This window comes from Pleurodeles waltl, chromosome 6 (assembly GCF_031143425.1).
Source record: "Pleurodeles waltl isolate 20211129_DDA chromosome 6, aPleWal1.hap1.20221129, whole genome shotgun sequence".
Lineage (NCBI taxonomy): Eukaryota > Metazoa > Chordata > Amphibia > Caudata > Salamandridae > Pleurodeles > Pleurodeles waltl.
Window position 1 is genome coordinate 415,166,600 of NC_090445.1, and position 15,575 is coordinate 415,182,174.

General features: G+C 45.4%; 1 protein-coding gene across 1 annotated transcript in view; it reads left to right on the plus strand.

Moving 5' to 3' along the window:
* The first annotated feature begins 233 nt into the window (after positions 1-233).
* Positions 234-15,575, plus strand: part of SORT1 (sortilin 1) — a 484,851-nt gene continuing 469,509 nt past the window's right edge. Inside the window, exon 1 of the mRNA XM_069238373.1 lies at positions 234-500. Within this exon, the coding sequence (XP_069094474.1) occupies positions 270-500 (231 nt within the window). The 5' untranslated portion in view covers positions 234-269. The remainder of the gene's footprint in view (positions 501-15,575) is intronic.

The window sequence follows — 15,575 nt, forward strand, 5'->3', positions numbered from 1 at the left end:
ACTTCATCTGAAGTCTATTTTGGATTCGTCTTTTTCGAGGACGTAACGTGTAAACCTAAGATTTTATCCAATCAGAAAGGAGCATCTCCCAGTGATGACCAATGAGATGGCAGAGCGCCTGATGTGTCATAAATTCTAGTGATTTCATACGCCACAGCTCCCGTTCCAAAGCTGTGAGGAAGGGAGCTTTAGCCAATAGCGCGAACGAACCGGGATGAGTGACCGGTGATTGCTCTAATCAACATGCTCATTCTCATACTGTGTTGCCGATGGTAGCGGCAGGGGGTGGGCGCCCTATGTGTAGAGTTGTAAGGAACGCAGGGATGCGGTCGGCTGCGATAAGTCTGTTATCGGACCCCCCGAGACTTTGTGTCTGGGGGGCATTTCTACTTGTGCTGCAGTTAGGAGTCGCCATAGCTCAAGAAAGCGGTGATTTCTGCAACGAGAATTTGGATGTCCAGGAGACCGAGGTGGCAAAATTGAAGGACAACACCCACAGGGTGAGGCAGGCTGAGAGGGGGAGAGGGGGGCAATGTGTTTTACGGGCCACTTAAGAACCATGACATAGTTTCCAGTTTGTGTCCCTTTCCCCAGCTTCACCCAGTGCTGCAGGTCAGTTGCATAAAGACGTAGCTATACGTTTCAGGATGTAAAGTGATGTTGGGGGAATGTCGTGAGTGATGAGGGTATTTCACGTGAAAGCAGTCTAAATGACAGTACGTCAAAGGGTTGGTCTCAGGACCCTCCGCCTCTGGAGGGTGTTGCGAGCATCCAGTACAGAGAACACAACGAAGAACTGACACCTGAACATGGGAGAGGTGGAGGACCAGTACTTAAGGTATAGTTCCTGGTGAGCTGGTTCGAGAGAGGCATATCTTTTAGCAGGGCCAGATCTTTGAGCAGGGCCAGACTGGCATGTAGGGAATCGATCTGTGTGGGCTGACGGGTCAGCGTGTGGGTCTGTTTTTTTTGGTTGTTTGTGGCCTTGGTTTATGATCTTGCTGGGTCAGCTTTTGCTGTTGATTTTCCTGATATTAAAACAAACAATGCTTGTAGCAAGCTTAAATCCAGGCTGTCTTCCGTACCTTCCTAAACACTTTTACAGCGTGCCTTTGTACGTACAAAACGTCCCCCAATTTGCAAACATGGACCATTGTTTTTAGCTTTCTAATTCACTAATGGGTTGTGCTTTTATTTGGTTGCCTGACCTATTTTCTGTCCCAATCCGACCCTTTAGGTCTGACTGTGACACGTGATCAGGTGCAACTATCGTGTTTTTGTGTGGCGTGGCTCCATACCCGTCATTCTCCAACCTCTTCCATAAACGTCCTGGAACCCCGTAATCGCGAGGCCTCGCCATATTCCTCCAGCTAGTTTAATTCGTCTTTTAGTTAACTTCCCCACTGACTGCGAGTACAATTTTTAGTTGTCACCCCATTCGCCCTCAACGTACACTTTCCACTTCTAAGTTTGCGTGCCTTCTCAGATGGACTTACTTTAAAGCCAGTTCCTCCCTGCTTGACATCCTGTGCTAAAGATGTTTTTTTTTGCACCCCGTCTCTGAAATTAATGTTCTGTAAGAAACTATCCCATTATGTCATCGACGTGCTGTAATATTTAAACATCAGTCATGCTGACCTTCTGTGCTCCTACTTGGTGCTACATGCTTAGGATCATTGTTCCCCGCACGGTTATTTCTTTTTTGGTCTCAACTGTTAAATCAGCGAGCAGAAGCCGTGGAATTTACACCTGAAATGTGGAGACGAATTGGCCACAGTGTCACCGGACTCGCAAGTACTTTGAAAAGATGCAAATTTCAAAGAGATCGTCAAGCTTTCATCTGCATGTACATAACAGCAAGAGCTTGTTTGTGTGTCATGCATGACATTTTTTACTGGCTTTGGTCTAATTTTAAGTGCTGCTCTACACAACGCTTCCCGTGACAACCAAGCCTTTAGTTCTAGGACTTCAAACCTTTGTTCGCTTGAACATCCTTTGCTAACTTGAATTCAGTGCTTTACATGGACAGGTACTACTGTCACCGCGAAGTCTCTGCACTTTAACGTGAACGGCAGAGTACTAGCACTCCCCAGAACGAGTGCTGTACTTTTGGTGAGAGAGTACTGGTGCTTCTTAACAGCAGACGGGTACTTTGAGGCAATTAGCTGCTGCACTTCTGTTTCCCCCCGTCAAGTACTACTTTTTAAATACATCTTTTTACATTTGAGGTCGCCTTTGTTTTGTGACGGTTGTCCCTCAATAGAGGGGGGTGAGCCAACAACTAATCAAGGAGAGCCAAGCCAAGGGTTGGCTCTGAGTGTCAACACCGAGCACGAGCCGAACCTTGAAAATATTTGCTATTTAAATCATACAACACGCGTCATATTACAATATGATAGTACTTTTAAAAATGTAAAGATACTTAATTTCATGAACACGTGATAGAGTTATACATTAGTACGCCAGATTGTATCTACATTAAGTATTTATTAATAGTGAGTGTTTAAACATTAAACGAGGAACATTCCTACCTAGGCTTGACAACAATACCATAAAGTGAACACAGATGTAAATCATTTGTGCACTGTAGATGTGACATAGATTCGTAATGTAGATAGAGCAACGTTATAGTTTATTAAATAAAACACACGTTTTTTTCGTACAGGGCACACCCTGAACTCAGATATTTGAAGGTGCTCACATATGTGACCAGGAACTAAAATGAGGCTCGGTGAAATGATGTATTTGCCTAATATTGTAAATCTAGGTAAGTCATGGAAAGTCCCAGATTTTCCAGTTTCACATTCTGCAATTGAGCCACTTAATGGGTTTCTTTTTCTGAGATGAAAGGTTAGCACGTTGTCCTTAATTCTTGGAGAATGAGACCGGTGCACGGTTACAGACAGAATCCACATTTCAAATTTAGCAGTTTATCATAGGTCAGACCTTTCCAAAGGACATACAAGGGCTTCAAAACAGACACAGGCTATATTACACATTTTTTCATCACAGGTATGATTCACAGGATGCTGAGCTGAGGCTAGATCTGAACCAGGTTTCCATAGTATGATCGACAGCTGTAGCCATTAGGTCACTAGGCGAAAACATTCTGCTCCTTTTCAACTCGTGGTTCCAAGAGGACCCAGATCTGAGCCAGTCAGGCTTGGGCTTTCAGTGGCTCACCCACTTATATCCTTCAATGGTGCCCCACTTATATCTGCTCTTGGTGAGCTTCTGGAGAGATTGTCATGGCCCTTCCTCCTACATAGTGCACTTCCTTCTAGTGTAGGTCCAAGTTGATGTCACATATGTTGCTATTTCCAACTCTACACCAGCAGCCCACTTTGGTAAGAAGAGCCTCCTATCTTCTCATATTGTAATGGAAAATGACTTCCATAAAAAGGAGACATCGAGGGCCTGTGATTGTCACAGACATGGTAGTTGATCGGCTCATTCAGAATGATTGACAGGTGGTGCTGAGAAAATAATCTTCTGTCCGATATTAACATGGGAAATGTGCTGTAATTGGTTGGGATTACTGAATGAGCTTGCTCCAGTGTCATCAGTTACAGAACCCTATGGTTAAAATATTTATGTAAACTCGTATCTGCCTCCGTAACCCATATCTTATTCCAGTATCTGCAACTTTTGAATTAGATACCTGGTGATAGACTGTACTTTAAATTTTGAGGCACTGTGTGGCTCATTTTTGCAGTTCGTGTTGTTTTCAATTATTTGAAGGAACATGGTGTTAAATATGTATGTAGGGATTGAAGCTCCCAACAAATACTCACAAATAAGAGCCAGTAAAACCTTATGTTATTTGTAGCAGTGCCTCTGTGTCCTGCAGTTTCCCTTCCTGTTTGCACTTTGTAAATCCACAGTACATTTACATACATATTTAACTTTTTAAGGTTCGTTTTATATCTCAAAGAATCAGCTCCCAAACGTGATGCTAGAAAATCAAAAGGGGCGTAAACCCAAACAATTATGAGCTCTAGAGTCTCAAGAAAATTGTTTTGGAGACTCTCATCCAATAGTTTCTTTCAAAAGTGTATATGATATCCACTGGTGTACTTGTAGCAGATAGCATCATCATCGGTCCTCCTACCTGGATATGGGGTAATCCACATAGGTATAACCTCCACCAGGGGGAAGAGTCTGTGGTTATGGAATGTGGTGGGATCGGTCAGATTAGTTAAAATTACCTCCTATCCCTAACAAGTGCAATTTTAATTATAAGAAAAAAGGTTTAAAAATAGGTGGACATGCAAGGGGCAAATTAGACAACCATCACGTCTCACAAATGTGGTCTACATGTTTCAGCCATCGTTCTTTTCATGGCAGGTCTCAGGGTTAAAAATAGTGGAAGTTAAGACCTGTAACTACCTTGATGGGTGGGTGTCTGAATCAGATTTGTGTGAGCCTTGGATTGACGAGGCAAAAGCAACACTGAAGCAGAGGGGAGGATATCAGAATTTTACAGGTTTGCAGGGCCAGTAATGAAGAGAGCCCTTAAGTGTATACGATGCTGGGAGCTTCCTCTGTTATATGCTACAGAACTCCAGAGTTATGAGTGCAATAAACGTACTGTCACATTTGAAAGTATGTTTGATGTGTACTTACAGTTGTGAGTGGTCTCAGTTCATGAAAAGCAGCTTTAAAATGATTACTTTGTTGGCTAGGACTCCAGCTCAGCATGAATACATTTTTAAAAGGCCTATGTTTGAGTCATGTAGCACGGGACACTTGTGAACTACTCAGGACTTTTTTTTGCAGTAAATTAGGGATATGCCCAACCAGAGTTTCGAGATGCATGCAAGAAGTAGTAGAGGGGCAGGTTGGCAGTAAGTCTGCTGGTGTTTTACTGTTTACAGCTCAGGTTGCCTTTGGGTTATCAGGGAGAGTGATTTTTATTATATCACCCTCTTAATCTTGCTGATTTTTCGTTTGGTAAGAGAAATTTGTGAATCACATGTCTTCACTGGTTTGGTACTTTTCATATTTGGAGACTAATCTCTAGGTGGATGAAATTTATGGTGAAAAACACTGTTTTATCTTGGACAGTATGTCCACTTTTAATTTGGTTCTAAGGGACTAAGGCCCTCATTACAACTTTGACGGGCGGCGGAGGCCGCCCGCCAAAGTTGCGCCGCAGGAATATCGCACCGCGGTCTGAAGACCGCGGCCGGCATTCCAAGTTTTCCCCTGGGCTGGCAAAGGCCGTCCGCCAGCCCAGGGGAAAACGACCTTCCCACCATGAAGCCGGCTCGTAATCGAGCCGGCGGAGTGGGAAGGTGCGACGGGTGCTACTGCACCCGTCGCGTATTTCACTGTCTGCAATGCAGACAGTGAAATACAAGCGGGGCCCTCTTACGGGGGCCCCTGCAGTGCCCATGCCATTGGCATGGGCACTGCAGGGGCCCCCAGGGGCCCCGCGACTCCCCCTCCCGCTATCCGGTTCCCGGCAGGAGAACCGCCAGGAACTGGATGGCGGGAGGGGGAGTCGGAATCCCCAAGCCGGCGCAGCAAGCTGCGCCGGCTTGGAGGATTCCTTGGGGGCAGCGGGAAACCGGCGGGAGACCGCCGGTTTCCCTTCTCTGACCGCGGCTAAGCCGCCGCGGTCAGAATGCCCCGCGGGGCACCGCCGGCCTGTCGGCGGTGCCACCGCGTCCCGCGGCCCTGGCGGTTACAAACCGCCAGGGTCGTAATGAGGGTCTAAGTGTTCTTTCTAGGAAGCTTACCTGTTTTATGGAGTTTGTTTCTAGCTCTTCTTCAAGATTGCAGCTAGACTTGCCATTACTTTCACTCTGGTCTGACCATTTTTATATCCCATTTAAAGTTATGGAAATCATTAATAACCTTAAAACCAGGTCTGTCAAGTGTAAGTAAAAGCTCACTGAGAACGAAAAACGCCTCTACTGACCTTGCCCATCAAATTTCTCTGATTTGCAACTAGTGACAGCTGAAAAAATGACACATAATCAGTCTTTGTTCATGAAAGCTTTAAGAACAGGCTGACCACAACTCTGAATGCTGTTGCTGTTATAGAGAGCATTCCAAGTGAGTCTAAATTAAACTATTGTATCTGGTCATACCAGCTTTGAAAAATGACGCTCTCCGTTTCGTAGAAATTGGATGGAGAAAAGTCTATTCGGAATCAATAAAAATTGTATATGAACGTCAGTTTAGACAGTTACAACGTTACTATTAGAGCGGCAGAAAAATATTTTTTATTGAAGACAAGCCACCGTTCAAAACAAATGTTCAGCAAATGGACAAGAGAACCTAAGCAATGGTTGTTTATCGCAGTGTAGCAGGGTGAAGGTAAACATTCTACTGCAGGATCAACAAGAAGCAAGGGTTAAACTGCAGGGCCAAGAAACTCAACCACAAACTGCCACAAATATCGGGATTTATCGGCATGGGCAGGGGGAGAGGAAGTGCGCTGCAGGTGTTGTGTGTTTGTAAAGCGCACTATTACCTGCGAGGGTATCCTGGCGCTGAGCAGGTGCCTGTTGACATATGATTACATCCTGAAAAACAGCGTTTCTTTGATCCATGATATAAATTAATCCTCACATTTAAGTGAGGCGATGTATTGTGACAGTATAGACTTAAATATGCTGTTTTTTTATTTTTTATAGATGATCACAACACCACCCTGCTTACTTTTCTGTGTTGGCAAATAGCAGTTGTAGCCATTACCCAGTTTAATCTTACTCTGTTTACCAGGCTCGGAAGGATGGGAAACCGAGATTATATTGGTGGTATTTGAACTGCATCCTTTAAATGGCTGCAGTCTCCCGTAATCATGTAACTGGCTCCTTTGTTCAATGCTAGCCGCCTTAGCGGCCCAGAACTGTCAAATATTTGTTATATGCAGTATATACTGCCTGGTAGGTACAGATATCTTGTAGGTTTTTGTGTCATTGAGTAGTAGCGAAGGCAGGTTCCCACCGTCAACACGATGGAATTATTTAGCCCTCTTTTGTTGGTGCAGAAACAGCCAGGGCCTGTAATTATGGTTCAGAATAATGCAAGCCAACCGATAAAGATCTTATGAGTTAATAGCTTTCGTTCGTGTGAGCCTCGGTCCTGTTAGTGGTCTCTTTAACACACAGCCTTAATGGTGCCTGTAGCTGAGTTCATACACAAGCAGATCTCTGCTGGCTTGCAAGAGTTTGTTGCAGTTACCAGTGTGAACTGAAGCTTTGGAACTCTCTTGCAACATTTTTGTCTTCCTGCGGGCGTGAGGCGAGATTACCCATGTGCTGGAGCCCTATGGCTCTGGAAACGCAAAGAGCCAGAGAGATTCGTTTATTTTTTTTGGTCCAAGCTCCCTCTAGTGCACAGTAGTTTTACAACCAACCCTTTAAAGGCTGTTTCCTTTACTATGATACAAGTATGGTGTGCTATGTTATTTAACAGCACCTTGACCACTGTGTGAGTGAGCACTAAAGGGAACTGCAGTAGTTGTACTTTGATGTTCTGCAGTATCAGTAGAACACTGGTATTATAAGTGAATTGTTGAGAAGGAGGCTGGCATTTATAGTAATTAACATTGCTACAAACTATTATATAGTGTATCTGTTGCCATCCTTCCAATAAGTGTTCTAAATTGAATCCAAACATGTCTACAACTAACACTTGTACCTAAAACAAGCTAGACCTTTTGGCTTTGCCAGTGATTTTTTTTTTTTTTTTTTTTTTTTAGCTGTATGGGATACAGGAACATCAGTAATATTGTTGCGAATAACTTAAAATGATTCAATTTTTGACATATGAGATCAATTAAAGTTTACTAAGCTCTGTGGAAGGGGTAGCGGCCTTCCGAGTTTTTCAGACACTATAGTTCTCCCTTTCACACCACTTTCTTCTGCAATATTTAACTCTGTGATGCTCTTAGGTCCCCTTTCTTACTACACCTTTATGCTATCTCCCTTCTGCATATGTCATTTCCCCACAATTCCCAAAATACTTTTCAGGAGGATGTCTAACACACCAGATGCATGCAGTCCACCAGTGCCTAGCACGTTGAGTCTTTGAACTCAGTCTCTTGCAAAAAAAGAACAAAAAACAAGAACTAGCCAATGATTGATCTAGGTGTTGCATATTTATTAGTGCTTAATTCTCTCGCCCTCCCCAGCAACGAGCATTTGTCTCCACTAAGAGCACACCAGCACCTAGCCTCTTGCAAAGTCCCATCTTGTATCCTCAAACCTGGGAGGAGGTTATTGTGCTCCCAGGTGATGGGAATGTTTGTCCTCTTTTCTTAAAGAAGCACACTAGTCTCACCAACCACGATCAAAGGAAACTGATTTCAGTAACCCACTCAAAAGAGAAAGATTAAGGGCTGTCAGACTTCTCTGAAAGCCTCAAGTCTCCTGCATTGTAGCAGAGCTGTCTAATTTGCTAAAGACATCTTGAAGACGTTCAGAAAACTGACCTAGAAGTGCATTTTGCCATTGGCTTTGTGGTTTGTAACACGTGTTTTCTTCCTTCCCATTTGCTGGCTGTATTTGTTTAGGCTCTCCAGGTTCAGTTTGTCCCGCACAATGCGAAGGCTGTGTTCACCAAATACTTACACACACTTCTTTTCTGTCAACAGGCCTTTAAATCTTTTTCTTATTTATCACATTTTCTGGGCAGACTGTGTAGTTGTGGAAGCCTGGTTATTTTTGTTTGCTTTCTGTTGACTTCAAAGTGACAGCCTTTCTCCATGGAGCCTGCCTGTGCCCTTTTTTAATTTAATTTTAAACAGACCCATCTCAAAAGGTATATTTTCCTTCATCTGCACAAAACATTTGAATGTTTTTTGCAAAATTCTTCTTTGAGTCCACTTGATTTGTGAAACTGCATTTTTAGGAACAAAGTACAAAATAGAATTGCGGTCTCAGCATCAGCTTAACATATGGTGATGTTGAGGAATATACACTGTTTATGGCCCATTCATTCACTTACAAGCATAGGATAAGATCTTTTCACCGAAAAGAGCAAGCCACATTATAACACAAACTAACAATGCTTGGTTGTCACTTTGATGTGTAAAGCATATCCTTTATTTATGACATCTGTGGAGAGCTGGATACGTTTAAAGGCACTTTTAATGAAAACTTGTGTTTGCTTACCTACAAAATAATTATGTATTCCATCTGCAACTGTGCATTTTTCAGAACACGTACATTATTACTAGATATACACAATTTCCTCATGTTACCTTACAGACGCTAGGGTTGTGATTTGGATGGTGCAGCAGGTGGAGTGGCACAGGGGCCAAAAAGCTCTAGGAAACCCACCAAACTCTGATTATTGCTAGAGGTTACCTCTAAGTAAGCAGTCACAAGCGCTGGTAACTTGCAGGCATCAAGGCCATGATTTTGATGGTGCAGTGGCGCAGGTGCCAGAAGCTGCAGGAAACCCACCGAGTATTTGTTATTGCTACATGTTACTACTGGAAAAAGCAGTCACGAGTGCAGTTACCTTGCAGGCACTCTGGATGGTGCAGCGGGTGCAGTGGCACAGGGGACAAAAGCTCTGGGAAACCCATTAAGCACCGAAACCCATTGAGCACTGATTATTACTAGATGTTACCACTAAACAAGCAGTCAAAAGCGAAGTTACCTTGCATGCTCTAGGAGTGCACAATTTGAATGGTGCAGCAGATGCAGAGGCACAGAGGCCAAAAGCACTAGAAAACTCACTTAACACTGATTATTTCTATATTTTACTACTAAACAAGCAATCAGGAGTGCTTTTTTTGATTCTTTTGTAACCATTACACCCAAAGTAACATCTAAAGTAATAGCCTAAAGCATGACTGTAACAAAAGCTGTAGCTTAGTGAACTTTTCTGTCTACCTACATGTTACATTCTGCACATTTATACAGCACATTTTGACAGTTTTGTATGGTCCTAAAATGCTTCTGAATCTGGGTACGGTAACACCTTGGCAAGGGCATTCTATAACATTAGCACTTTAGCCTTTGTAAACACTATATAAACACTTATAACTTACCATATGGCATTCCATACCAAGCATTTTCAAAACCAATAGATCTCGCCTATGCAAGGCTTTGTCAATGTTATTTAGCCACAATATACAGCAGCTGCAGATATGGGATACCTTTTGTTGGTAAGGATCAACTTGTGTAGGTAGCACATAAAATAAATGTGCATGCAGAGAATCTGGATATGATTCATTTCAAGTTAGTTTGTTTAAATTCTGCTATGCCTTCAATCGCCCTAGATGTACCTTGGACACCCATGTGTTAAAGTTATGATGCATTTTTAAGTAAAGGTGTCGGGTGACAACGAAAACCCGGATTGCCACACCCTTCTTCTTTTAATAGACGCCTTCAGGTTTATAGATTTCACCGAGAACCTTGAGAACAGACCATGTACACATGTGCATCACCATAAAGGAAGAAAATGGCTTTGGTTTGCACTTTAAAACGGCAAGTCACTTCCTTGTATTAATTGTAAAAGAGAAACAAAGATGGCTAACAGCTGAAGCACCAGGAAACTGGCCTCCAAGTAAACAAACTGCCTTTATCCACAAGAGGTAGCGAGAGCTGCGTGGCTGTGGTAAACTTTTCCAGCGAACTTGCAGGTATCTCTTAATGCACACTGAATCGATCTGCACATAGTACTAAACTGACACTTGTTTGAAAAAACGATCTTAGAGCACCGTAGAGAGAAAAGAGTTAAGACCAGGCAGGCTTTCTGGACAGATAATGGGAGATAGTCCTCACTGCCCCAATCCATGCTTGCTGTGCAAATGAGTGAGAACTTCTGTGACTACACTTTTATATTGGAGTAGCCACCCCAGTATAACTCTGCCTCCTCAAAGCAGCTTCAAAGAAAAAAGCACCAAACAGATTTGTAACACTTATGCAATCACTATAAACAAGTTCCCACCACCTCTCCCTGTTCTATATTCACACTGCCTTGAGGCATTTGGCAAAATTGTTGCCATTGACCCAGAAAGTCTCCCATATGGCTTTAGTGAAAAATATTCTTATGGCCCTCTAACGCTGTGAATACTGTGATGCTGAAAATCCTAAGGCGAGCAACAGTTTTTTCAGTAAGAGCGAGGTATCCTAAGAGGTACTTAATACAGTACAAATTCCTCCTAAGAAGTTGAATTACAGAAATCCTCAGTCTCTAGTCTGAATGCAAGAGTGCAAAATTCATTCCACATCAGGATGAATTAATTACCAGTAATGAATGTGGGAAAACTACACAGTGTCGTTCCACCTATAATTTGAGATACATTTACTGTTTAAAGGAATGGACCACAAGTTGTAATTAATGAAATCTAACTTAAGTTGCAAACAAACAGTAATTACAAATGAGGACACCCTCAGAAATTGTTTACATGGAAAATCCTGATATACTGCAAGCCCACCCTTGTGTTGTTGTGTGTTTTTTCTTTTTTTTTTAACTAGAGATTTTGACTGCTTTTAATAGGTGAAGATCCTGAGTGAAAAATTCCTGATTGGGTGGGTAACTTTCGTGCCAACCTGTTCAGCATTACTTTGGCACTCTTAATGAGGTTGTTGCGCTCCACCAGTCAGTTGACAGCCTCAGCCATGCTTTGATGATCTCATGCTCAACGTCGGAAATTTCCTTTTAGCTGGATTGACACATTTGCGTCTGGAATAAAGAAACTCTTTCAGAGTTTCTTTATTCCTAGGTCAGTCTAGTCATTCATTGAAAAAAGTGACCACTTGCACCCAGTACTAAAAAAAAAAATACTTAATTGGAAGTGTGGCTCAGGGCGTCAAGATGGCGGTCACATTCTGAGAGTGCTCCGGATCCCTCCGCCACCATCCACGCTGCATGGGGGCCCACTGGACTGGCATTGGAAGCCTTGCCCCGGTGCAGGAGAACCGTGGACCTAACGGAAGATGTCGCAAACTCCCCATAAAGACCTGGACCGTCGCAGAATCCGGACGCTGAGCGAGCAAGATGGCGGACACCCCATAGGCTCCGGCTGGCGCTGGGTGGCGCTACCCGGATACCCCCACGCACGACGACTGGCTGCTGAGGGGCCCAAGAGCTGTGGTGACCCTGGTGTCGGCCTGGCCCCCATTTGCTGGGCTGACTGCCGACATGGCCTGGTGCAGCGACACTGCCCCATCCTGCAACGAGGAGAGGCCGGTCGGCCACAAAGGCTTTGATGGCATCAGCCTGAGAGGTGCACCTGTCCGGGGCGGTGAGGTGAATCCTCTTGACCTGGGGTGCTCTGCCAGCCACCGGCTCCTGGAGGGGCGTAACCCCTTGCTTGAACTTGATAGTCCACTGCCCAATGGCGACACTGAGAGGTGGCAGCCACCCTGGATGGCCTGGCATGGGGTGCTGCCGATTTCCCTTGGCACCTTGGATGGTGTGGAGGCACCGAGGTTGAAGCCTGTGAATGGCAGAGGTCTGTTGGTGAGGGCAGGACTCGGGCCACGATGGAGGCCCACAACATAGGCATGGTCCTGAGCCCTCCGCCTGGACTTCATATGGGACAGAGGCTTTTAATGGGACGGACCGCCTGAGGCAGAAACCCAGTGCGGACACGGGGCACAGGTTAGCTGCTTGGCTGGTGCCAAGACGCACAAACGGATCCCGGGGCAGTGGGAGACTTCCTGGCAGCCTCTGGTCCTGATGTTGGGAGGCGCACCGGTCCTGTATCTGACAGGATACTCCAGGGCCCAAACAAACACAAGAGGAAGACTGCTGGGCTTACCCGCTGGACCTTGCTCGCTGGCGACCACACTCTTCAGGTATCGATAGAAGTACTACCTTAAGGGTCTATAATCCTACTGAACTGAAACTCGCTGGGGCCCCGGACGTTCTCCACAGAACATAATATACCTGTTGCAAATCTTCCCTGCACCATGGGGAAAGACAAACGAGCGAAGCCATCCTCCTCCCAAACTCACATCGATAAATTTACCACTCAGGCTGGACCCCCGGGGGGGTGACGCCACCGGGGCTCCATCCCAGGCAGACGAGAACAATGGGGACACGGACCAGATCCTATGAGCCATGCAGTCCTCTCAGGAAGTGGTCGAGAACAAAATCGGAGAGATGAGTGTAGACATGGCGCTGCTGTGACAGGACCTTTAAAATGCCTCGGTACGGCTCACTGGGAGAGAAACACACATATCCACAGTGGAAGACAAGGTTTGCGATCTTAAGACCAAGGTGTCCTGTCTCCTAACTCGCACCCACGAGCAACAGCAGCATGCTGTTGATGCTGAGAACCGCTCAAGACGAAATAACCTGCGCTTTGTGGGATTCCTGGAGGTGACCGACGGCTCTGGCCCTGTCAAGTTTCTGGAGACGTGGCTTAAATCATGGATGCCCCTGACACACTGTCCACATGGTTTGCCATTTAGCGTGCACATAGAGCTCTTTCTGCTAGACCCCCGCCCGGGGCACCACCAAGTGCTTTTATTGCCCGCTTCCTCAACTACCGAGACCAAGACGCCATTATGCGTGAGGCCAGAGCTCAGTCAGAGCTCTGCATTCAAAATGTGTAGATCTTGATCTTTCCGGGCTACTCTTGGGAGGTTCAGGCCAAACAACGCTTTTACAAACAGGTGAAACAAAAACTGAAGGTGCTGCATGTGAAATATATGCTCCTCTTCCCGGCTCACCTTAAGGTACTGCATGGCGTTAAAACACACTTTTTTGACAGACCGGAGGTGGCCTGGGAATCGGTAACGGAGGAGCGACCACTCCCAAGGAGGTGCTGCAGGACCTCCCTTCCCTCTGAGCGGGCACCAGCCAGTGCATCTAGGATGGCCATGGGGGAGTCCGGCGGCCCTCCCTTGCTGGCTCTCGACGCAGAAGGCGCCGGTCCTGGAGGGCTTCATGATCTCTCGCAACAGAGGGAGTCCTCCTATGAGTCGCCGCCTCGGGGGCAGATGCCTCCAGAGGAGAGTGAGAGACTATGCCAAACCCCACCTACATGACTATCCTGCAAGATGGCAGCGGGCTGTGCATGGGTCCACCAGTAACGTGCTCATGAGATCCAACTCACTGGAGAGGTCTACCACTCAACACCAACAGGGATTTACCCTACCCTTCTCTTGGTTTTATTGCCCCTCTATGGGGCCACAGATGCTTCTTCAAGTTGGGAGGGGAAGTATACGGAGTGGGGAGTTGGGAGGAATTTACTAGTGTAAGACTGAATTGTTATACTGTTTGTTTTTATGCCCTTTTACACATTGATGTCACGGGTGGGAAGATACACTTGGGTCTCTTAGACACTACACATTCGTAGGTTCCAACCCTCACAATGGCCCACCCAAGTGTCCTGTGTCCCCACCCCCTCCAGCTCATAAGTGGCGTTGGGAAGCACATCTTTCCTCAACACCATATTGCACCTACTACTGTAGTCTCCTGGAACGTTAATGGACTCCTTGACAAAATGAAAAGAATGGCTGTGCTGTGCCAGGCGCAACGCATCTGCCCCTCTATTCTATTCCTCCAGGAGACACACCTGATTGGGTCCACATGCCCTTTCCTGGCCCGTTATGGCTTTGACCCGGTATATCACTCAGAGTACGCACGGGGAGAGGGGTGGCAATACTTTTATACCGTGACAACCCCCTCGTGCTACAACAGGCATGGTTGGACCAACAAGGGAGGTTCGTAGCCGTGACGGGCAGGGTAGATGGACACAATATCAATATACTCAGTATATATTACTCCCCCCCCCCCCCCCCCCCCCCCCCCACGGATCTCAACAAGTTTCTCCATACTCTTACCACTCTGCTAGCCCAGATGCCCATGGGGTTTGCTGTCATAGGCAGAGATATGAATGCGGTCTTAGACCCGACCCTTGAAATCACAGGGCTCCTGTCCGATGCACGCCGCAGGCGTTCTTTATCCCTTAACCCCTTCGCTGCCAGGCCTTTTCCCCCTCCTGTGCCGAGCCTTTTTTTGGCTATTTGGAGCAGTTCGCGCTTAGGCCCTCATAACTTTTTGTTCACGTAAGCTACCCACGCCAAATTTGCGTCCTTTTTTTCCAACATCCTAGGGATTCTAGAGGTACCCAGACTTTGTGGGTTCCCCAGAAGGAGGCCAAGAAATTAGCCAAAAAACAGTGAAAATTTCATTTTTTTAAAAAAAATTGGAAAAATGGGCTGCAGAAGAAGGCTTGTGGTTTTTTCCCTGAAAAGGGCATCAACAAAGGGTTTGCGGTGATAAAATCACCAGCTTCCCAGCTTTCAGGAACAGGCAGACGTGAATCAGAAAACCCAATTTTTCAACCCAATTTTGGCATTTTACTGGGACATACCCCATTTTTACGATTTTTTGTGCTTTCAGCCTTCTTCCAGTCAGTGACAGAAATGGGCATGAAACCAACGCTGGATCCCATAAACCGCAACATTTCTGAAAAGTAGACAAAATTCTGAATTCAGCAAGGGGTAATTTGTGTAGATCCTACAAGGGTTTCCTACAGAAAATAACAACTGAAAAAGAAAAATATTCAAATTGAGGTGAAAAAAACATCAATTTTTCTCTAAGTTTTACTCTGTAACTTTTTCCTGCAATGTCAGATTTTCGAA